This window comes from Lissotriton helveticus, chromosome 3_2 (assembly GCF_964261635.1).
Source record: "Lissotriton helveticus chromosome 3_2, aLisHel1.1, whole genome shotgun sequence".
NCBI classification, from domain to species: domain Eukaryota; kingdom Metazoa; phylum Chordata; class Amphibia; order Caudata; family Salamandridae; genus Lissotriton; species Lissotriton helveticus.
The window spans coordinates 71,767,176-71,791,521 of record NC_136062.1 but is presented as its reverse complement, the minus strand read 5'-3'; the positions used below and the strand labels follow the sequence as shown (position 1 = coordinate 71,791,521).

General features: G+C 41.9%; 1 protein-coding gene across 2 annotated transcripts in view; it reads right to left on the bottom strand.

The window, feature by feature from the left end:
- The window catches only part of DMXL2 (Dmx like 2), a 1,907,871-nt gene that overhangs the window by 1,817,773 nt on the left and 65,752 nt on the right, over nt 1–24,346 (bottom strand). For both annotated transcript variants that reach the window (XM_078684818.1, XM_078684819.1), the window contains exons 2-4: nt 24,139–24,264; nt 10,541–10,612; nt 6,169–6,247 (exon numbers count right to left, since the gene is read on the bottom strand). In XM_078684818.1, the coding sequence (XP_078540944.1) occupies nt 6,169–6,247; nt 10,541–10,612; nt 24,139–24,264 (277 nt within the window). The remainder of the gene's footprint in view (nt 1–6,168; nt 6,248–10,540; nt 10,613–24,138; nt 24,265–24,346) is intronic.

Below are 24,346 nucleotides of genomic sequence, written 5' to 3'. Positions count from 1 at the left end.
TTCACCATATTCAAAGTGGGAAAGTTTACTGGCCTGCTATCGTTTGTTTAGTCTCTCCTGTAGTAATGTCTCTAGCTTATCTTTTAGCTCTCTTTTCTTTTCTGAGTTAACAGAGTGTGCTTGATCTACGGAGTCCAGTCTTACCAGATCTTGCTCTATTAATAGTAATTCCTCTCTATATTTCTTTTTTCTGTAGGACGCCCGATTATTGATTCAGCCCCTAATGTACGCTTTCCATGTCTCCCACACGCTGACCAGTGGGGCAGTGTCTAAGTTCTGCTCTAGAAAGGAATCGGTTTCGGATAGAAGGTATTCTCTTTCCGTTTCCTCTAATAGTAGAGTACGGTCAAAAGACCATTAGGCGAAAGTAGGTTCTAGATCTAGTGTGAACGAGAAGAGGATGGCAGAATGATCCGATATGTGCGCTGGTAAATATATTATGTTCTTTATAGAATCTTTTAAAGAGAAACTAAATAGAGCATAGTCTATTCGGGATTTATGCTTGTATTTGTAATTGTGGAAAGAGACCCCCAACGTTTTCCCGGCTCTTTGTCTCCAAAGATCTTCCAGTTCCAAATTGGACATACAGCACAAAAGGGCGTCTCTTGTTTTGTTGTGGATTATAGCCCTAGAGCTAGGGGATTTATCCAGTTTGGGATCCAATACTAGATTAAAGTCTCCCATCCAGATTATTGGATTGGTAATAGTAATCAAATGATTTTGTATTGTATTTAGATAGGAGGGGTCATCTTGGTTAGGGCCATAGTAACCCACTAGGGTAAATCTCCTTAGATCTAACTGAACGTTAGCTATCAACCATCTACCATTCGGATCTGTCTTCCAATCCTCGATCTGAACCCTAGCGCCTTTTTTGAATATGATGACTAATCCACGAATGCTAGCATTATGATCTGTGCTAACGAATTTATCGACCCATTTCAATTTTTTAAAAGTATCTGTGATCTCTTGCTTATTTAAGTGTGTCTCCAGGATCGTTATGATCTGCGCGGGCGAGTCTCTGAGGTACTGCATAATTTTATTTCTTCTCCCTCGTACGCGCAGGCCGTTTACGTTCCAGGAGAGAAATTTAATGTCTCTCATTTTTCTCTACCATTCCATTGCCCTGCACTCCCATTTGCTCTTTATTATTTTTTTTAATTTTTCCTTCATTTGACCTTCCAATATTTATCAGTTTATTGTTTTGGATAACGACCACTCTTAAACAGTACGCCCTGGAATCGATAGGTTTTCGACTTTTAAGGTTTTGCTTACGAGGACTTTTTTGTGCTTCCCCCCCCCCTCCCCCCTCCCTCTCCTGGAACCCCCCCCCCCTACTTACTCTGGCCGGATAACTGGCCAGGTTGTCGCCCCCGACGTACTCCTGCCTAGGACCCCATTTATCCCATAAGTCGGTCAATCTAAAGTAATCAGTATTATGTGGTGGTTATTTGATCAAGATTATGTGGTGGTTGGTTGTTTTTTTTTTTTTGTTTTTTTTTGGGGGGATAAACCTAATTAACATCTTAATAGGTGAACAAATGATAAGACAAGATCAATCTTAGGTCATAGAACAGAGTGAGAGGGGAAAGAGGAGAAACTCCCCTTTTTTTTTATAAATTACCTTTATTTTCTTCACCCGTTTTTTTTTTTTTGGTTTTATTTCCCTTTTAACTTCTGTTTTTTTAATTTTTTTTCCTTTTTTCCTTTCTTTTTTCCCCTCCTTTCTTTTTAGATGTGCGTACTATGTGCCCCCCCTAATTACCCCTTTTTTCCCCCCTATTAATCTTTATAACTGTAAAGCCCACCCTTTTGTATATTCTTTTTTTTTTAAGCTGGGGAGTACAGTTATTATTTATTTAATTTGGGGGTTCCTCCTGTAGCTCTGCTTAATTAATTAAATCAGGGAGTACAGGAAAATTCACTGATGGAGATTAGTAGTTCATCGGCCACGAGAGGAGTCTTGATGTTATACATTTTGTTGTTAAACATGACCCTCAAGAAGGCGGGGAATCGCATCTGTACCGTTGCTCCTAGAGCTCTAAACTTTTCCATTCGTTGACCGAGCTCCCGTTGTCTATCTAAAGTAGTTTTAGATAGGTCCGACCTTACTTCAAAGGAGAAATCCGAGGTCTTCAGTGTTTTAGCTTTGAGTGCTAAATTAAGAATAATTTCCTTCGTTGCATAGGTTAAAAAATTTACAAGGATCTTCCGGGGTTTGGTCCTGCCTGGATTGAGACGGAAGGGGTCACGGTGTACCCTTTGTATGTCAGATTCCAGGTCTGAAACTGGCACCTCTAGGTTAAGGGTATCCTTAAGCAGGGTTGCAACGTATTTCTTAAGTTCGCTTCCCTCTTTTCCCTCCGGGATTTTTAAAATCCTGAGGTTGTTCCTTCTTGAGTAGTTCTCTAGGGACTCAACTCTTTCTTTTACTGCTTCTCCCTCTCTTCTCAAAGTCAATCTTCGTTTCAACGTGGTCTAACTTTAGTTTAAGCTCGCCCACTGTATTCTCTAAGCTGCCTGTTCTTTCAAAGAGCCCATCCACTTTGGTTTCCAGATTCTCGCACATGGCCCGGATCTCTGATTGACTTTGCCTTGACTGCGCGAAGCACATTTTTGACTCTTCAATTCCAGATTTAATCTCCTTACTCATGTTAAGGAGTATGCGCTGTATAGAACAACTTCTTGTCGGACAATTTTCTTAGTCAGTTCGTCCATATGCAGTGGAACAATAGTGATCTGCAGGCACAACTACTAGTTGGTACTTTTGAGATCGAGGGGAACAGGATGGTACGGTTGATGACTGATTCTTCTGTAAAAGCGTAATGAGCCATAACTCTTTAAAACAAACGGAAGATTGCTGTAATGGATATATATGCACTAATCCTTAATTCGCTCTAGTAAGGTCCCCCACCAATGATCTACGTAGTTACCGTATTTTCCGGCGTATAAGACCACTTTTTAACCCCTTAAAATGTTTTGGAAAGTCGGGGGTCGTCTTATACACCGGGTGCGAAATTTGACAGTATGTTTTCATGCGTTTTTACTTAGCGCGGACTTCACCCGAAGGTGTCAGACTGCTTCTCAATAGGAAATGGTGCATTACAGGAGGAAAAAGTGACATGTGGGCAAGTAGAGGGATGTATGACGTTAAAACGCATACTTTTACAACGCATACAGTTACAACGGGACTTTTACAACGCAAATACTATTACAACGCATGTATTTACAACGCATTTTTTTACAACGCAGGTACCTTTACAACGCATACCATTACAACGTAAGTATTGGTAAGTATATATAATTTTTTTAATTGTATATTATTTAAAATTATTTTTATTTAATGTAATTGTATTTAATTTAATTTAATTTTATTTTATTTAATTAATTTAATTTATATTTATTTTTATTTTATTTTTTTCTTGTACCCCTTTATCTAAAATTCCCAAAACTGACCCTGAACCCTAAAAATACCCCTTTACCCAAAAACCCAAAACTGACCCTGAACCCTAAAAATACCCTTTTACCCAAAAACCCAAAACTGACCCTGAACCCAAAAAATACCCCTTTACCCAAAAACTGAAAACTGACCCTAAACCCTAAAAATACCCCTTTACCCAAAAACTGAAAACTGACCCTGAACCCTAAAAATACCCCTTTACCCAAAAACTGAAAACTGACCCTGAACCCTAAAAATACCCCTTTACCCAAAAACTGAAAACTGACCCTGAACCCTAAAAATACCCCTTTACCCAAAAACTGAAAACTGACCCTAAACCCTAAAAATACCCCTTTACCCAAAAACTGAAAACTGACCCTGAACCCTAAAAATACCCCTTTACCCAAAAACCCAAAACTGACCCTGAACCCTAAAAATACCCCTTTACCCAAAAACCCAAAACTGACCCTGAACCCTAAAAATACCCTTTTACCCAAAAACCCAAAACTGACCCTGAACCCTAAAAATACCCCTTTACCCAAAAACCCAAAACTGACCCTGAACCCTAAAAATACCCCTTTACCCAAAAACCCAAAACTGACCCTGAACCCTAAAAATACCCCTTTAAAAAAAAACTAACATATAACATTTTAAATATAATTATATACTTACCAATACTTACGTTGTAATGGTATGCGTTGTAAAAGTACCTGCGTTGTAAAAACATGCGTTGTAAATAAATGCGTTGTAATAGTATTTGCGTTGTAAAAGTTCCGTTGTAATGGTAGTGCGTTGTAAAAAATGCGTTGTAATGGGTGTTTACCCAAGTAGAGGTAAGGTATAATATTGCAATAAATGGAGGGCACTCAAACACAAGAACTAATGTTGGTGGCACTGTGGAAGTATCAAAAGCAAACCCACTGAAAGCGGATCTGAAAGAGGGAAATAAATTACAGTTACGGTACCGGTAATCTGCTAAAAACATCAATTTTTCCTTAATGCATCCAGCAGCATATCCACCCTATTTATTGTTCTAGAGACACAGGGGAAATCATCTGGCTCCACCACAGGCTATGCTAATGAACAGAAGTAATTTCCACCGCAAACCACCATGCATATGAGTACGGTAACAAAACTACCGTAATGTGAATAATAGCAAACCACCATGCATATGAGAACGGTACGTAACAATACTAATGTGGATAATGGCAATGTACAACACAGGGAAGTGGGGGGCACATCTAGTGAGGACATTCTATGATCCAACATGACAGCATTCACGACATTACATTTTGAATTGATTTTGGATGAAATGCCAAAGAATGGATGTCAAGTACCGTAAACCAAATATCAGAAAGAACGCTTTGGGTGCAAATCTTATGCACAATTAAATTTGAATCCACGCACTCCACTGTGGTATCCAAAATAGGCTACTCTTTAGCTCAAGGAGATTCCTTAGGGAACTCAAACACAAGAACGAACGTAACGTAGGTGATGGTGGCACTGTGCAAGTACCGTAGTAAACAGAACAACACGATTGCTCTAAAGAGGGTGACTGGCAATAAATGGAGGGCACTCAAACACTGTGCAAGTATCGAAAGCAAGCAAAAAGTAAGAGACAAATGGCGGACTGCGTTGGAAGTGGGGGTAGTCTTATACGGCGAGTATAGCACGAAACCTACATTTTATCAAGAAAAGTAGGGGGTCGTCTTATACGCCGGGTCGTCTTATACGCCGGAAAATACGGTAATATAAATATCCTATTTTTATTAGGAATTTCTTATTTAATGATGGGATCAGTTAAAATTTCTAATGACAAATGACATCACTCATCTGGCACGTTTAACGCCAGATGGGTGATCTAATATAATGGTATATATATATATATATATATATATATATATATATATACACACACACACACATATATATATATATATATATACATATATATATATATATATATATATATATATATATATATATATATATATATATACATATATATATATATATATATATATATATATATATATTTTAGTGGTCTGTACCTGTGGTTTTCGTTGTTGAAGGAATGCTTTTCCTCGTGTAAGAACGGAGCAGGAACTTGAATCGTATATATATATATATATATATATATATATATATATATATATATATATATATATATATATATATATATATATATATACACACACACACACACACACACACACACACACACACATATATATATATATATGCACACACACACACACACATATATATATATATATATACACACATATATATATATATATATATGCACACACACACACATATAGATATATATATATATATATATAAATATATATATATACACACACACACACACACACACACACACCTATACATACATACCCAGCAAGGGTTTGCGTACGGGTGTGAAACACGTAAATTCCACAGAACACTCTCCAACCTCAGCGGAGACGTGCACTATAATGGTAGGAGGTGGCTCAGTGGACTAACACATCCCAACCAGGGATCTGCGTATGAATATTCAGTTGGATTATAATAAACATCTTATTTCAGCACCAAGAGACCCAAGACTTGGGTGAACATTCATTTTACAAATACAAGATATGTTATATTTAAAGAAGCTACACATACTGTATTAGTTTACACTTTTAAACACAATAAAATAATAAGAAAATACACATTAGAATCAAATAGTGCTGTTAAATGAAAAATACCTGTTGGATCCCATGCTAAGTTGTAAGTCACAGAACTGAGAAAAAATTGCCCTGTTCTCAGCCATTGGTATTTCAGTTGCTGTAGTGTAAAAACAAGACAGTAAATTACACACAAAAATACACATTTAGTCTAATGCCTAGTCCATGCATGCTTGTTCCATGCATGCTTGATCCGCCCAGAGAGCAAAGTCTTACCAAATAAATAGCAATATTTATGTTAAATTACTTAGTGGGGGGGTCTTTGTTCAAATTAAACTGTGCCTAAAATAGTCAGTAATACAACTAAATGACATTATAGCAGCAATGTAAAACAGCAATGCTATCTACATAGGTTGGTAGATATTCATAGTCGAAGATAAAGATAAAAGCCACCCGTTACACCAATGAGATCTCGTACTTGTATTTCAAACAACTCTACAGATGACAGTTTAGCCTGGAAGAAAGGACTAAGGTTGGTCTTTCTAGGTAAGTGAAGATTCAAAAGATTTAACATAGTACAGATACACAATGCTATCTCAATAGTAATATTGAGGGACTTGAAGACACAGGAGTGAATGACTCCGTGGAGATTGAGGTACAAACTCCTTTCCCTTCTTCCATCGCACTTGGTTCTGAACCCTGTTTTATGCAGTTCAGGGTGAAAATACCTATTGATTGCTGTGGCTTGCATTCATACAAACACTTTCTTATTATACACAGCATGTATGCTTATTTCTGTGGTTTAAGGATTAATGGCACTGGCTGCAGCATAACTGAATTAAGTTCGGCAAGACACCCAGTACCTAATTAGATATTCCAGAGGTTACATAAATACAGAGATACATGGTCATGGTAATCAATTTTGACCATTTTCTCTTTCTTTTTACAGCAATATTGTTGCATTAGCCCAATCTACACAATTATAACATATGTGCTGTCAGTATCCTTCTGCAGATCCAACTCCTGCAGGGCCGAAAATAGCATTAAGAAAAGAAATTTGGCAGGAACCAGGGTTCCGCCACCCCCCAACTCCCCAAAAAATACAGCATGTTTTTACGCTATTATTTCATTATCCGCCATGTCCTGTGGCATTTTTTTTTTTTAAATATTCGAGGGGGCGCGCACCGTTCCCCTTCCCTGGGGCCGAAAATGGCCCAAATGGCCCCAGGGAACACCACCTTCCTGGGGTTTCATGAATTATAATTGGGGTGCCTCTTGGACCTATCCAGCCCCTGGGACGGCCAACTCCCCAGGGCTTTAAATAGAAAAATATGGGGGGGGGCATGCAGATCCCCCCCCCCCCGCCCACAACCTTTACATGGAGGGTGGGGGCTGCGTACCCCACCCTTCAATCCAGACGACTACCACCTCCCTGGAGCTTTAAATTTAAATAAGGTATATAATGCTGGAGGGCTGTGCTGCCCCAACCCCACCTCCCCCCTGCCGCCCCGGGGATCACTAAATTGTGGCCAGGCCCTAAAGACAGGGGTACCAGGGGCCCAAAAAATAAAAAATAGAATAAAGGACTACAGGGCTGGCCTGGGGGTGGGGTTCCCGGAGCCTAAATCGGCCCAGGCCCTCCTTCCTTTCATTTTAAAAGGAATTCTTTTTTTTTTTAAACGGAAATGACCCCAAGGATCATATCCTCAGGGCTATAATCGGGCCAGGGAAGGGGGGGGGGCTCCTGTTACCTCCAGTAAGTCCCACACGGTGGCTTTTGATAGCGAAGGGAGACAACCCATGTGCGCGCACGGACAGCCAATGTGCAAGCGCATGGCGTCTCCTCTTCGCTTTCAAGTTCATGTGCGCGGTCATCGCATGGCGTCTCTTTTGCTCGCGGGCTTGTTTTTACAACCGTGCGCTCTGCGGCGATTTTACGAGGCTGGCTTATTTATTGTTGGCTTCCTAAAAATATTTTTGTCTTTCTGAAGCCTGCATGTTACACACAACTACGACTGGATCCCGGCTTTTCTCTACCCTCCTTATTTATTTGTTTTAATTCTTTCGTGTCAATCACTTGGGCGCCTGGTTGCGCTTATAAGTGCTGAAATACACTACGATGCCCACTGAACATGTTTCCTGAAGGCCAATTTGCAGTGCTGAATCTGCCTCATATTAAATCTCAGAGGGCAGGTGTAGGCATATGAGTAATCAAACCAAACATCCATTGCCGGTTATCAGACAATGCAGTCCATTGTGAGGACCGAGGGCATGTGGGTGGGCACAAGCCCCTCCCACCTCGGAGGGGACGCAGTCCCTGTGAGGCCAGATTGTGGCTCAGATACCTTTGTATATAAACTGACATCACTGCACTTTGGAAGGACTCAAAGCTGGGCTGACCCTCAGGCGGGTGCAAGGAATTCCAAGAAGTGTGCATAGGGTCTCCGGGCTGTTCCTCTGTTTTGACCTGTGGCCTTTGGAACGACTAAACAGTGCTGCTTAAGGCTCTGGCTGGGGGTGTTGCCTTTATGGGGGGAACGCTTACCCATTTCTCCCAAATGACGGTGAAGTACACAGTACTTTCAATATTATCCTCTGTTCCCCTGGGATCCGGTGCAGTTGTTTCAGAGCCTGGTGTCATCTGGTGGGAGTTCGTCGGATTATGATGTGTGATTTGTCAGGGGAAACATTCACTTGGCATAGCACCGAGGGATCTACTCATTGCTTGTCAGGAAAATCTGACAGTCTTTGGTCTTGAGTCACCGGCAGGCAGATTCCCCGGGTTTCCTAACCCCACCCATTTCTGCGTGGATGGCAGGAACTGTAAAGTAAATGTAAATGTAAATGTAGTTAATTTATATAGCGCTGTATCACCGACCGGTTTCTAAGCGCTTGCTTTGGGAACCCGTCCTGGTTTTCCCCTGTGAGATAACCCATTACTGGGCATCCCCAAGGTGAAAGCCAGGCATCCCGCTGCGAGGAGCCGTCGTGGAGATTAAGCAAGCTATTGCCCAGAGTTGCAGAGTGGGACTCCATGATTGGAATAGGCACCGAGGCGAGAATTGTCAGGTCCGGGGAAATTTGAGCCCAAGACCCGCCGAGGCGGGGAATTGAACCCTGGTCCGGGCCAGACCTCTGCATCAGGGTCTGCCGCTCCAACCACTTGAGCCACACTTCTCCACTAAAGAACAAGCATTTGCAATGCAATAGGTCTTGCAGTTATGCGTGTTTCAGCTATTGGCATTGTAAATAACAATGCCTTTTATTTATGTTTTTAAAACAAAAACAAAAATAGAAGGCATTATTATTTGCAATATCAATAGCTCAAACTCGCGTAAATGCGAGACCTATTGCATTGCCAATGCTTGTTGCAAGGTTGCGAACAATTACTTAGATAATGTTTGAGTGAGGCTTAAAGCAATTGCACACACTGGTTTGACATGATAACACTACAGCCTTGTCCGAAGTGCCGTTGGGTCACCTTTAGCCCATTTGCTATGCTTGTCACCCTACCTGTGGGTGACATGTTTTTGCTGCATACCTCACTGGCACAGAAGCCAAGTATGCCAATTAGTATTTTCCCGATCAATCACCAAGTTTGGGTAAAATAGCACTTGCAGTTACAAGTATTCATTGAGCATAGTCTCACTGTTCAGAAGTCCAAAATGGAAGAACTCTTGGTCCATAATACCCAAAACATCTAGTGGGAGAGAGCCACATGAATAAGTGATTTTTTTTTAAATCAAAGGCTAATTCAGTAGCTCAGTATAATGTAGAGGTCAGTATCCTTGGTAATTTATAATCATCAGTAGCGTAATGTTATCATGTGTTTAATATTATAAGTGACTCTGTATTATTACCCATTTTGGGAAATATCAATTGCCCATAAATTGTTGGATCCCCGAGTAACTTGAGTAAAATCGTGCTAAAGGCTGAGGGTCGCAGGGGGATCCGTAGTGGAATACTAGTCTGGCACGGTTTGTGCGAATAGTGTTCAAGGAGAGGTCTGCTGTGAAAGGATATAGGGTATACCTGGTCTTGGCTAGTCTTGTTTTAGTAGCTATGGCTGGCTGAAGTTATGAGATGCACGAGTAACCATCTTTTATCCTTGTAAGATCTTGGAAAAATTATCTGCAACTTTGCAGATTTCACATGCAGAGGAAATCATATACAAACTTGGTGATGCCGCAAATGCTATTTGCATATAATGGAAAGACAGAGTGTGCATCACTAGTCCCTTAAACAACAGTCTAAATATCTGAATCATCGCTTGTCTTGTGCTCATGCATTTCTGATTAAAACCCAAGAATGTAGGGTTTCAAACATTATCACTATTAAAATAGAAGAACATGTGAATAATAACTTTCAGCAACCTCTTAAACGATTGATTCAAGACCAGAGGACCTCAATATTTATAAAGCACTGTTAGTATTTCATAGCAACAGGTACTTACAGAGTTTCGTTTATGAGTATTTATGCTGAACGGTTCAAAAATACAAACAGTATTTCCATACGATGCTGCAATCTAAAACAGTGGAAAGAAAATACGTTTCTTATTTTGGAGTGCTGGACAAGTAAGGAAAAGCAATAAGGCTTTATTGTTGTAATGCGTAATTACATTGGATTTTAGAGGAGAATAACAACATGCATGAATTCTCACAAAGGAATGACTACTTTCGTTCCAGGCTAATTTCTACCAATTGTTAGATAAAATATGCAAATAAGAATATGAGGAACACTAGAGTACATAAAATAAAGAACACAAATCGAGCATTTCATACCATGTTTCTGTACGAGAATTAATGACAAGTTTGTTTGACCCTGGGAGGACGGCTCCTCTGTAATGGCGGAGGAGCGTCGCCCCACTGCCCAGAGTTAGCAGATGATAAATAAAATAATAATAACACAATGTTATCCTTTTATTTACTGCTGTCTGAGCCGCGATATAATCAAGCAATGAGGGCGGGGCCGAGAATGGCAGGGAGGAGGAGTAGTGTGCACTAGTACGTGTGCATGTTAGTTTGGCCAGCCGGCCGGCCGTCTTAGTCCAGCCAAACAGACATGCACACTTCAGTTCTTCCAACCGAGTTTTGTAGCATTGCTGGGTTGGAGAAAAGCCACAGGCTCCCAGGCACGGTCTGAGCTGCAAACGAGGCCACTCAGGCCAATCCTGGCACTGTTCTCATGCTAGGTATAGCAGGAGAGCAGCGTCTGGATTGGGTGAGGAGCCTGAGCTTTGAGGTCCATCCACAACCGGGCTGGAAGAGAGGGACAATGAGGCAGCGTGAGCGGAGCGGCAGCTAAGTCTTTTTATTTTTATTCTATTCCCCAACCGACCCCCCTCGAACCCGGCAAACCGTATTACTTTTGTTAGGCAGGTGCCACTGGCCAAGTGTCCTAGGGATAGCACTTGAGGGTCAGGACTCAGGCCAACAGAGACAACAGCCTGTTGAAATGGCTTGGGGTTTTAAACATCATACCAAGTAGTGCTCTGTAACATGGACCATGAATTGTTTCTAAATGGTGCAGTTTTAATTTCCTTGTACTGCACGAAGATGTTGCTTTAGGAGGTGCCTGGCTCCTTTTTAGCTAGGCCATGTCAAAATAAAGGACCCCCCTGCTACTGCTTTCGGTTACTAGGGCAGGGAAAATAGAATTGTATAAGAAAACGCCCCTAGACAACAAATGGTCAGACAATAATAAGACCTTCTCCAGTACGAACATGATATTCGGAATTCAATGTACACTAAATTTCATTAGAACTTCATTTTATTAAGACAAACTCATTTGATATCATATAAAATAGATAAATAATTCCACAAACATGAAAAACATTTTTTTTTTATTTTTCAAAAATCTTTGAGAAAAATTGCACAGCACAGTTACAAGATTCCACAGTTGCAAGAGATTACGCACAACAGTACAATGCACCATAAACATGAAAAACTGAACTTCATTATGGCGTACTTCCTAAAAATAACCACAAAAAGAGACAATGGACAAACATACAATTGTAACTAAACCTAAAGATAAACAACATTTTTTTACACAGTGATCCGACAGATGCACACCAACATGCCTCACATAGGTCACACAATCAACTAATCTAGAATCCAACAAAAAATAATCAATGCGGGATTTATGATTATATTTTTTATTATAAAATGTAAATCCTAGTTGCTGGCCAGACCGATGTCTCAAAATATCGATCAAACCCAGCTGGGCGATCATCATCTTAACCTTATTCGACATTTTAGAATTAACCATCGCTCTACTCTTGACTGATCGATCCAATTTAGGATCCAGCACAGAATTAAAATCGCCCCCCATAATTATCTTTCCAGAGAAACTCAATAGTTCCCTGGCCAGCTCATCTAACGGACCTACATCATCCTGATTTGGGCCATAATAACCAACAACAACAAACATTTGCCCACCCATCTTTAATTTCAGAATCAACCATCTCCCTCTTACATCTGCGGCTTCACCCTCCACCAAAATGTTTACTCCCTGCCTAATTAGAACTGCAACTCCTTTCGTAACCACTGTTTGTGGCGTAAAAACTGAGTGAGCCACCCACCGCTGTTTCAAAAAAAGTTCCTTACATTCAGCCCCTGATAAATGGGTCTCCTGCAAAATTATAATTTGAGCCGTAGAATCCCTTAAATAATTCAAAATTAACTCTCTCCTCGACTTCACACGTAACCCATTTATATTCCAAGATAGGATTCTCAGCTCCCTTTGATTACCCCCGCTCATAACAACCTAAACCCCCTAACACACCACACCTGACAACAGAAAGGCTTCTGAGGAATTTTCCAAATGTTCTCCCCTGTCCCTTACCCTCATCCCTCTCCCTAACCAATACCCTACCTCCCCCTGCCCTGAGGTCTCAAAAACCTCCCCCCTTCCCTGGAAAACCCAACCAAATTTCCCATGGCCAAGGCCCTTTGGGTGCCAACTGCGGACGGTACGCATAAACACCAAACTAAATTAAAAATATATCTGCACAGGATCTACTAAGTAAACCTAACAGAACAAGAGAAGAACAATCCATAAACATAAGATAGCTTAACCTAATTACAAGCTACCAGCTTGACATTGTTCCAAGAAATTATCCACATCCTCAACAAATCGAAACAAATGCATTTTGTTATTCCACATAACCTTCAGGAAAGCAGGAAACTTCAGTTGAACTAAAGCTCCCAGCTTCCTCAGTGGTTCAATCCGCATACCTAACTCCCATTGCCTGTTAGCGGTTACCGGGGACAAATCCGAGCTTACCTCCACCTTCGCACCATCTACCTCAATGGTTTTCTTTTTAAGAGCAGCAGCCAGGATCTTTTCTTTCAACCCGTAAGTCAAAAAATTAATCAGAATCCTCCTGGGCTTTGGACGGTTCGGGTTCAACCTGAAGGGATCGCGGTGCACTCTCTGAATGTCTCTTAGAATCTCCTCCTCACTATCCTCCAACTGCAATTTAGTCTTAAGAAGCTGTACTACATATTTCTTAATATCCGTCCCTTCTTTGCCTTCTGGCAACTTTAAAATCTTCAAGTTGTTCCTCCTTTGCATATTTTCCAATCTTTCTACTCTATCTTCATGTTCCATTTCCTTACTCTTCATAACATCTATCTCCTTACGATTGACCATGACCACCTTCTTAAGATCCTTCACTTCTGCCTCTAGAACATCTGTACGGGAGCTCAGAACATCAAATGTATTCTCCAACATACTGCAGGCAGCTCTGATATCTTCCTGATTTAACTTAGAAACCTCAAACCCCTTATGCATATCAATATCTAATTTCTTCAAGAAAGCAATAACTGGAGGATCGCCACCTGCTAATTCAGAATTCGACTCAGGCCCTTCCTCGCCATGACAGCTCGGATGATTACATTTCTCCACCTCATCAGCCAAAAGCCCGGGGTACTCGTGTTCTCTGTAAACCCTAAGACCTCCCCCGGGGTTAAGACGCCTACATTTAAAGATGGGGCAAGCTGCTCTATACTATCCTCTGCGCTTCCAATTGCATCTGGCAGAGCCTGCAGACCATACCCAGCTTCCTCCATATCTACAGAAAGGACCTGATAGCGATTAGGGCTCAAGTGTTGAGACCAGTCCAACAGATTTACCTGCCCAATAATCCAGTCGCCCTCCAACCTGCAATTCTTGGTCGAGGTAGCCTGATTAGAATTAGAAACAGCTACTATATTGGTTAGATTAGAAGGAGACTCCCCCTTTAGTGTCAAAGATCTTGGCACAACTTAAAAAAATGAGGTGAGAGGGTTTTGTGTTAATCCTACGCTCCAGTGAGCCCACCTTCCCCAACTTATTACACCTGCTACCCTGTTTGCTATTTTTCTTTACTGTACTTTTAGCCTTAATCTCACTGACTCTCTCAATGCTAGGTTTGGGTGAACTATTGTGCTTAGTTAGCAACTTCTCAAGCCCCCCCCCCTCCCTGCATTCCTCAAAGCATATCTGGAAACCGCCTTCCAACCCGTTGTAGGCAGGGATTCCGACTTTGCGATGCCCGAAAGTTCCCCTGTGGCTCCCAAGTCCTGTAATTCGTCCTCCGCGTTTAAAACAGGGGAGAGCTTCTTTTTGATTATTTTGCCAGAAGCAAATATCTCCCTGCCTCTTCCACTGGCACTTCCTCCCCGAAACGAAATCCTAGAGGCAGGAAAGACGACTCCTACCCAGCTCAAACGCCACCATGGCTGTACAACAAGCACAACGAGAATTTCATCCAGTAAAATAGAAGTTACAAGCTTTGAAAATTCAATATGCAATGTTGTACCCAGCACGGCCACGAATACAACATAAGGGCACAGCCAAGATCTTCACAACACTGGAAGAAGCCATGCAGTACGAGCGTCAGATTGAGCGGCAAGATTCGTCAAGAGCAGCTGGCGAGGATGCGGACACCGAGGATTGAGCACGTGAGCTACACAGTGATGTATGATTGGTGACGTTAACCAGAATATGAACTCCTACACATAAAAGACTGACTGGCTAGCATTGCTATGTCTATTTTGTGTGGACAATGCTTAGTGTGCTGCTAAAGATACGCTTATATGTTTTATAATATGTACAACGCACATGCGGTCATAATAGTTATGTTATTAGTGCACTCATAATGTTGTTCCATTGTAATTGCAAATATCTCACGATGGGCTAAACTCTGATGGATATAGTCTAAGTTGGATGGGTGGTTCCTATACATACCTTAACCCCCCCCCTTGTCACGGGGGACTGACGGCTACTGGCGACCCCCTAAGAGGAACAAGATCTCTGACGACCAGCTAACTGCCTCCCTCAGGAGCTCTACTCCAACCACCACAGACGACGACCAAAACACCGCAGCCCACCAACGTAAAAAACTTCAGACCCATCTCTTTACTCCAGTTTCCGGCAAAAATCATTGAAAAAGCTGTCAACGGGGGAGGCAAGATGGCGGTCTAGCGTTAGACCGGTTTGCAGCACCTCGCTGAGCTCCGTTTCACATTGGTGATTGAAGATGACTCAAACTAAAGACCGATGGCTGATCGCTAGCTATTGAAAGAAAAGAAAAAATTGTGGAAACCGAGTGAAATTGTTTATCGGAGCCTGAGTTACGTCCTAAATTGCATTCCTGCTTTTTTTGCTACTTATTCGGGACGCTATGCTGCAAGGGATATTACATTGTAGCAAACTTAGGGGAAGCCTCAATATACATTCAAACCTTCCTGGGCTCGCACGGAGATCCGTGACTTTCCCGCACAGTGTATCAAGGAGATTCCGACCTGTTGCAGCGACCGTGCTTCGGTGGGCGTGTCAGGCGGTGCAGCCGCCGCAGCAGAGCTTCGAGTTGGTGGTCTGCGGCTTCGCTTGCCGGGTACAGCCGCGCTTGAGGAAGAAGACGCGGAGAACACCGAGAACAGCAATGCCGCCGCCGAAAAATGCCTCAGCCGCCGCAGCCAGAGCACGGGTTGCGAAGGCAGCCAAAGTACTTCGTAAGGAAGCGGAGAGGCAACAACGAGAGAGCTCATTGGACGGGGGAGAGTCTGACGGAATACCAGCCAAAGCGGTGAGATCCAAGGCAAAGAAACAACAAACAACACTGCCCATGACCAACACCCCAAGACAAGAAGTCCTCGCCTCAAGAAGAAAGCTAAGTACTACTGGGAGGAGGTCGGTACTGGATTTATTGTTAAAGAAACAATCGGTTCATGTTGTTTCACAAGCTGAGACTGAGTTACCAATACCCACATCTTTGATTGATGGTCAGAACCACATATTGGATGAGAGCCCCCCAGTTCTTGCCATGTCTCAGACAAACGATGCTCCGAGTTTAAACAATGGAGTACCTGACCCCCAAAATGATCCCGCTATTTTCCAGCCCATAACTGAGGATACACCAACTAACCTATATGTCAGTGAGACCTCCGGGACTGCTGAATCCATACAAAATAGTGAGTTGGTAGAGAGGCTAGAAACTAGTGTGAATCAAGCAGAGGAGGGGTGTGCTATGTCATTCACAGGCGGAAATATTTTAGGAGTACAATCGGAACTGGCAAATTTGACTGTGGAGACAGCACTAGCTATAAATCAGACTATATCTATAACACCGACTCTGCACTCAGCCTCCACTGAAGAGCTATTGTCTAGATCTCCACACACCTATCCCGAGCAGATTGTAGTAGATCAAGGTTTTGCTGAACAATTACCGAATGCAACACTGGTACAAAACGCTCAGATCCTGGAGGGTGAAAAAGATCTTAGCGAGTTTTATTCCTTCTCTGACGAGACCGGAGAGGTTGGAGCTGATGTTGTAGGGGAATGGTCAGAGAGCTACGAATCTACGGAGGAGGAAGAGGAAGACGAGGAATCAGAACCTCACCCTGATTCTTCAGAAGATAGGTATGGGGAAAGAAGACAGAATGTTAACACCGTTAAAGCCAAGTCTAAAGCAGAATCTAGAGTCATGCAAAGTAATCTAGGACATTCTGATACCTATCACGATGTCAGCCCTGGTATCTCGGAGATACCTTCCACGGCGGTTGAGACTATTCCACAAGCGATAGCAGCTCATAGAGAAGAGACCGCGCTAGACAGTAAAAGATCCCGGGCATCTTTGCGCAAAATGCAAGGGGTTGTCAAGAAGCTCTCCAAAACTTGTAACCATATAGGTGAAAGAGTCACAGAAATGGAAGTAAGGGTGATGTCTGCGGAAAAAGACTCCTCAGAGAACTCTGAGAAAATCAAGCTTCAAGAGGCAGAGCTGATGGATATCAAGTGGAAGCTTGAGGATTATGAAAACAGGCAGCGGCGCAATAATTTGCGCATCTTAGGTGTGCCGGAGAAAATGGAGGGGGAGAACGTGCAAGCTTTCATTATCAAACTTCTTAGTGAGTCTATGCCTGAAATTCAAAATTGGAATTGGGACATGGAAATTCAGCGGGCCCATCGAGTCCCGTTCAACCTACCACCTAAGCCAGGGGTGTACCCCCGTGCTATCTTAGTATATTTCGGGAATTTCTTGTTACGGCAGGTGGTGGCAGAGAAAGCGAGACCTGATCATAAATGATCTTTCAGTGACTTTTCATTCTTTTCAAGGCCCGATTTTTGCCACGCAACCGTGGAAAGACGGTGGCGGCTGCGCCTACTGATCAAACCATTCCAAGATAAGGGAGCCTTGGCATTCTTGAACAATCCCGCTAGACTAAAAATTATTCATGGTGGTCAGACAAAGTTTTTTCAGTCTGAAATAAAAGCAAAATCCTATCTTGATGAAATATCCTAGATAAAACTTAGATACATCCATAGACATTTCTAGGAACAACCTGTATATGTTCAAGAAAGAATAACAATTAATCATGATTGGTTTGTATTATGCAATATACATGCTGATATTTCTGTAATAAATGGCTGGTTCGTTGAGAACTACATTGATGTCTGACACTCTATAGAAGCCACTTAGCCAATGGACATGGACATGATCTATGATTTTTTTCTCTCTTATTTTATTTATTATGCTTATCATTGATTTTGTTTTTGTTAGAAGCGGTAGCTCAGTAGAGGTGCAGCAACTTCATCACACAGACTCTGGTGGAGTCTGAATGCCTACACAAGGGGGAGAGGGGTAAAGGGGGAAGCTTTTGGGGAGGGTTTCGGGGAGGGATTCTTGGGGTGGTGGGAAGGGGGGAGTCTGGGGAAGGGGGGGTAAAAATGGAAAATAAACCAGGTCTATTAACAAGAGTAAGTTTGAGTTTAATTTTTGAAACAATGGGAAAGGAGGTACAGCAGGACAAGGATTATTATTGGAATAAAATTATCAGGCAATCTTTCTACATTAACAATGGGTAGACTTACTGTTCAGTCCTGGAATGTAGGAGGGCTCTTATATAGAGACAAGCGTCTTAGATTGGGGGAATTAATGAAACTAAATCCTGTAGATATTTTGTGCATTCAGGAGAGACACATTCCTTGGAGTAAAAGAGCCCTATTAGACCTCAAGGGATATAACTTGTTGATAACAACATCCCAATCTTCAACTATTAGGGGTGTAGCAATCTTTGCAAAATCCAGCTTTGGCCAGGGAATACGTCACCTATCCGACGCACATGGGAGGTGGGCAATTGTTAAATTGGCCAATGGAATTACTATATGCTCCGTTTACGGATCAAATCATGATGACCCCACAATATTTCAAACTTTGGAAATAGAATTAGCTATGTGGCAAGGCCCGCTAATTCTTTGTGGCGATTTTAACATTTCACTTTCGCCTTTATTCTCGGCTCAAATGCCAAAACAGAAATATAGGGGTAGGAAACCAAGGGTATATCGCGCTATTAAAAGTCTGGTATATAGCTTGGGCTTAACTGATATATGGTTACAAAACAATCCCAATGACCATGGCTATACATACTTTTCCCACCCCCATCAAAAGCATGTCCAGATAGATTACATCTTCCAGGGACTTAGCACCTTATTCACATATAAACAAACCACCCAAAATAATCTCGGATCACAATCCTTTAATACTACTAACCACGTACGATATCAATCCAGCTCAAAAGAGCTCTTGGTCCTTTGATAGGAAGTTGTTATCTAACAATGAATACATCAATCATATTAAAACCTGGACAGATGAATTTTTTAGTATGAATCGCTTTAGCGCGTCAAGAAATATTGTATGGGATACCTATAAACGGCACTAAGGGGCGAGACTATCAGCTTCCAAAATAAAAATAGGAAAATCCTTAAAAAAGAATATGAATTGAAAATTGCAGCCCTAGCTAAAGCCGAGGAAGAGCATACTGCCAGGATTATACAAAAACAAGAAGCCAGGCATTTGATGATACAGGTAGCAGTGTTGAAAATCGAATTAAATACTAAACTTAGCCAGGAAGCTGCCCAAATATATCAAGCACATAGGAAACATGTTTACGAAAGCGGGGAGAAAGTGGGTAGACAATTGGCACTTTCTACACGTCAGAAAAATGTTAGGAATAATATCTCCTCAATAGTAGATAATGGACAGACTTTTACCCACGCGATAGATATTAATCATCAATTTCAAAGGTATTATCATAATCTCTATTCGGAGGAAACACCAGCCACGGAAAAGGATATAATATACTATCTGGATAATTTTCTTACTAACCCTGAGGCTATTAAATTATTAGATGATGCCACCAAGGAAGAACTTGAAAAAGAAATTACACCAGCAGAGGTCTGTGTTGCTTTATCATTATTATCATCCGGTAAAGCTGCAGGCCCCGACAAACTACCGATTGATTTGTTTAAAGTCCTTAGCCACCAACTATGTCCTATTCTATATGATTTATTCCTTGGGATTCAATATAATGGTGTTCCACCAGCCTCTTGGGATGAGGCTACTATAATCGTTTTTCCAAAAAAGGGAAAATCCCCCGAACAACTAACCTCGTACCGTCCTATATCCCTGATTAATTCGAACTCCAAATTGTATGCAAAGGTTTTGGCGCTTAGACTCAGTAGGGTCATTGAACATCTTGTCTACCCGCGGCAACATGGCTTTATACCTGGCAAAGGAACCACAGAACACACCCGCAGGGCAATTGCCTTCTTTGATGCCAAAGTTGCCACGGGGGGACAAATGTCGATGATCCTGCTTGACGCTGAGAAAGCCTTTGACCGCATTTCATGGGACTTTCTTTGGGAAGTCATGAAACGTAATAATTTCGGCCCCAAATTTATCCAATCCATTAAATCAATGTATTTCCGCCCCAAAGCAAAAATTCTAGCAGCAGGGTCATTATCGGGACATATTAACATTGCTAGGGGCACTAGGCAGGGGTGTCCTTGCTCACCCCTGCTTTTTTGCTCTATATATTAACCCCCTTATTTTGAAATTATTAGAAAGCAACACTATTAAACCTGTTATCAGCCACCACTTTGAAACAAAAGTATTGGCCTATGCCGATGATATCGCGGTCACTACAACTAATCCGATTGAGGCTATATGTGAAATAGAGAAAGTGACTACTGATTTTGGACGCTGCTCGGGTTATTCTCTCAACAAACGAAAAACGATTATTCTATGTACTGATAATACCATCTGTCTGGATCAACAAAGAGCTGAAAAGGCCACGTATTTGGGTGTTGTTCTTTGTACAAATATTAAGTTATTACCTAAAACTAATTTTGATCCGCTAGTGGCTAAGATTAAGAATGATTTCGAAAGGGTTAATAGCCTCCATCTTTCTATCATAGGAAGAGCTAACTATGTAAAAATGAACACGCTACCTAGATGCCTCTATTTATTCCGGGCGATCCCGTTAGCCATTGATCAGGAAACGCTAGTAGTGATTAACTCACTTATATTGAAATTCATGTGGCAAAATGGGAAGACTCGGAGATCACTTGCACTTTTATCACTCCCGTTTGATAGAGGCGGCCTTACTATACCTAATATAATTCTATATCATTGGGCAACATTTTTAAAACAGCTTACTCCCATGATTAGTGGTTATAGTTTAGAGAGCCCAGAAGGCCTTGAAGAAATACCCTCAATATATGAGCTTCTTTTAGGTCAGGAGGCTAAGGGCTTACTCCTACGGAAGACCGAGGCAAGAAACTATAAGGACTTTAAGGGAGAAGTTATAGCTAGTGCACGGAAAATCTGGAATAAAGTGGCCAAATATATCCATATCGGGAAGATCAATCGATATACGCCGCTCTGGCGTTCTAATTTCATTCAAGGTCAGGATTTTGCTTCCATTGCAAAGAAATGGGACAAGTTAGGAATCAGAACAATTGGTGAGTTTTTAGTAAATGATTTTGATACTACTTTTTTTGATCTGAAAGTCAAATTTAATTTACCAAATGGAGATTTTTTTAAATTTGCACAGATATTTGCTACATTAAAAGCCAAAGAGTCTTTAATTTCTCTTCATAAAATTGAAATTTTGGATGCAATACCAAGAATAAACACCAGGATTGGAACTTTGTATAATATTCTTCTGAGTAAGCAAAAAGATGATCTTGATAAAACTGAAAATAAATGGGCTATAAAATTAAATAACCCTAATGTAGACATCGATAGAGGGCTAGAGATGAGTCAGAAGTTACTTATGGCTAGTAATCTTAAAGCGCAACTATATAAAACTGTATTTGATCTTTATTTTACTCCCGCTAAATTGTTTGCGTGGGGTAAACGTGAGAATGATCTATGCCCTAGATGTAGCCAAGGACCGGCAACCCTTATTCATATGTTTTATAATTGTCCTGAATTGATGTTGTTCAAAAATATGGTTTTATCCTTTTGGGAAGAAATATTTAGTCATAAAATATCTGAATCAGAAACTTTGTTTCTATTAGGGCATGACTATTCCTTAAATTTAACCAAATCTGAAGAAAGATTAATCTTCATAGGCACAGCAGTATTAAGGCTAATTTTGTCCGCCCGCTGGAAAGAAGCAGAGCCACCTAGTTTTCAGATGTGGCTAGCGCGTTTCCTAGCTGTCTATAGATTTGAAACCGATATATTTGAAACAAGAGGAGTCAAATCTAGGGCGCGCGGGGAGGCTCTCTGGCGTCCAATTGCTAACTGGAAAGCTGGCCTTATTCCTAGTGGTATTGGTTGATTTAAAATGTATGTACTTATATCTTATGTCTTAAGCGCTCAGTGTTGTATCCGGGTTTATTCTGTTTAAATCTATGCTTCTTCTTTTGTTTGATTAACTGTCCAGCTTGTATCACCTCCTGTACGATTTATTTATGTTATGTTACTCTCTGTTATTTTCGCAAAGTGACTCTTGCTTTTCCTGGTAAAAAACAATTAAAAAAAAAAAAAAAAAGCTGTCAACAGCCAGCTCGTCTCCTTCAATAAAGAAAACAAAATCCTCGACACCTCCCGATCCGGCTTCAGGAAAAACCACAGCACTGATATCGCTCTCCTCGCCGCTCACTCCTCGACAGTGGGAAGACTGTGGACATCATCCTCCTGGACCCCTCCGCAGCCTTCGACACAGTCTCTCACTGCACCTCTGCCTGCAGACTCCACAACGCAGGGATCCAGGACAAGGCCCTCAACTAAATCTGCTCATTCCTCTCCGGCAGAACGCAGCGGGTCAGACTCCCACCCTTCCTCTCGGATCCCACACCGATCACCTGAGGAGTACTCCAAGGATCTTCCATCATCCCCACCCTGTTCGACATCTACATGGCCCCGCTCGCCCCCATACTCAGATCCCACGGACTCAACATTGTATCCACACAGATGACACCAAACTCATCCTCTCCCTATCCAACGATCCCAATATCTCCAAACATATCTTTCAAGAAGGAATGGAAGTAGTCCCCAAATGGATGAAGAGCTGCTGCCTACAACTCAACACAGACAAAACCGAGTACTCCTAATGGGCCCACGCCCAGATGCCTGTAACGACCGCCCCCCCCCGCCTCCCCTCCCTCTGGAACAAGCTCTGCCCCACAGACCATGAACGCAACCTCAAAATCATCCTGGATTCCGAACTCAAAATGGACAGCCAAATCAACGATGTCTCATCCTCTTGTTTCCACAACCGCCGACTCCTACGACAGAACGTCAAATGGATCCCCTCAAACACAGAAAGAACGTCACCTACGGCCTCATCAGCAGCACACTCGGCTATGGCAATGCTATCTACGCCGGAATCAACAAGAACCTCCCCTGCAAACTCCAGAATGTCCAGAATACCTCCGCCAGACTAGTCCTCAACCTACCACATCACTGCCACATCTCCTAACACCTGCGGGCACTACATTGGCTCCCCATCGAGAAGAGAATCACCTTTAAGCCTCCCACCTCCACCCACAAAGCCCTCCACAACCCCGGACCTGCATAATTGAACTACCACACACCCCAAAGATCCCTTTGCTCAGCCCAGCTCTCCCTTGCTACAGTGTCTTGCATCCAGAAGACCAGAACAGGAGGTCGCTCCTTCACCCTCCTCTCGGCCAAGGCATGGAACACCTTCCCACTCCACCACAGACAAACGTCAACACTCTCCAAGTTCACAAAGGACCTCAAGATCTGGCTCTTCAACGGATCTCCTAGAACATCCAGGACCTGCGATTCTCCCCCCCCCCCCCGTGCGCGCCTTGAGACCCACTCGGGTGAGTAGCTACACTTAACAAAGCTATGACTGACTGACACCTACATCTTAGCAAGCTGCTTAACAGGGATAAAATAGATAACAAACCATAAGCAAAACATTTCAGAGTCACCACAGTCATTCAATTTGCGCAAGCGGAGCAACATACCAGGTGTTGCAGAGTATCGTATAATTACTACATGCACTATAAGGAAGCACTATAAGGAAGTTGCTATTGTGCACAAATCACTTGTCTTGCACACACCTAGTGAGAACCTTCATACTGCTTTGCTTTAACAACTTCCCAAAGCAATTTCCTGGTTCACCAGTGGAATGCTTTCACAATAGTTGATAATCTGGTTTAGAGTATTTAGAAGAATAGACAATATTTTATAATTACATATGGATATTTTTCAATGTACGTTAAAGCAAATGTATTTCTTACCCTGCCTTGTTGCTGAGAACACTTGACACAGCTGACTTGGATATTTCCATGTTTAGCTCCAGGAATGATTTGCACGCATTCAAAATCGTTTGCCAGAACAATAACATCACAGCCAGAGCCATATGCCTATCCCATGAATAAAATATAAAACAGTTAGATGATATAATATTTTATTTTCTGTAATGTATATTTTGTGACAGTTTACGCA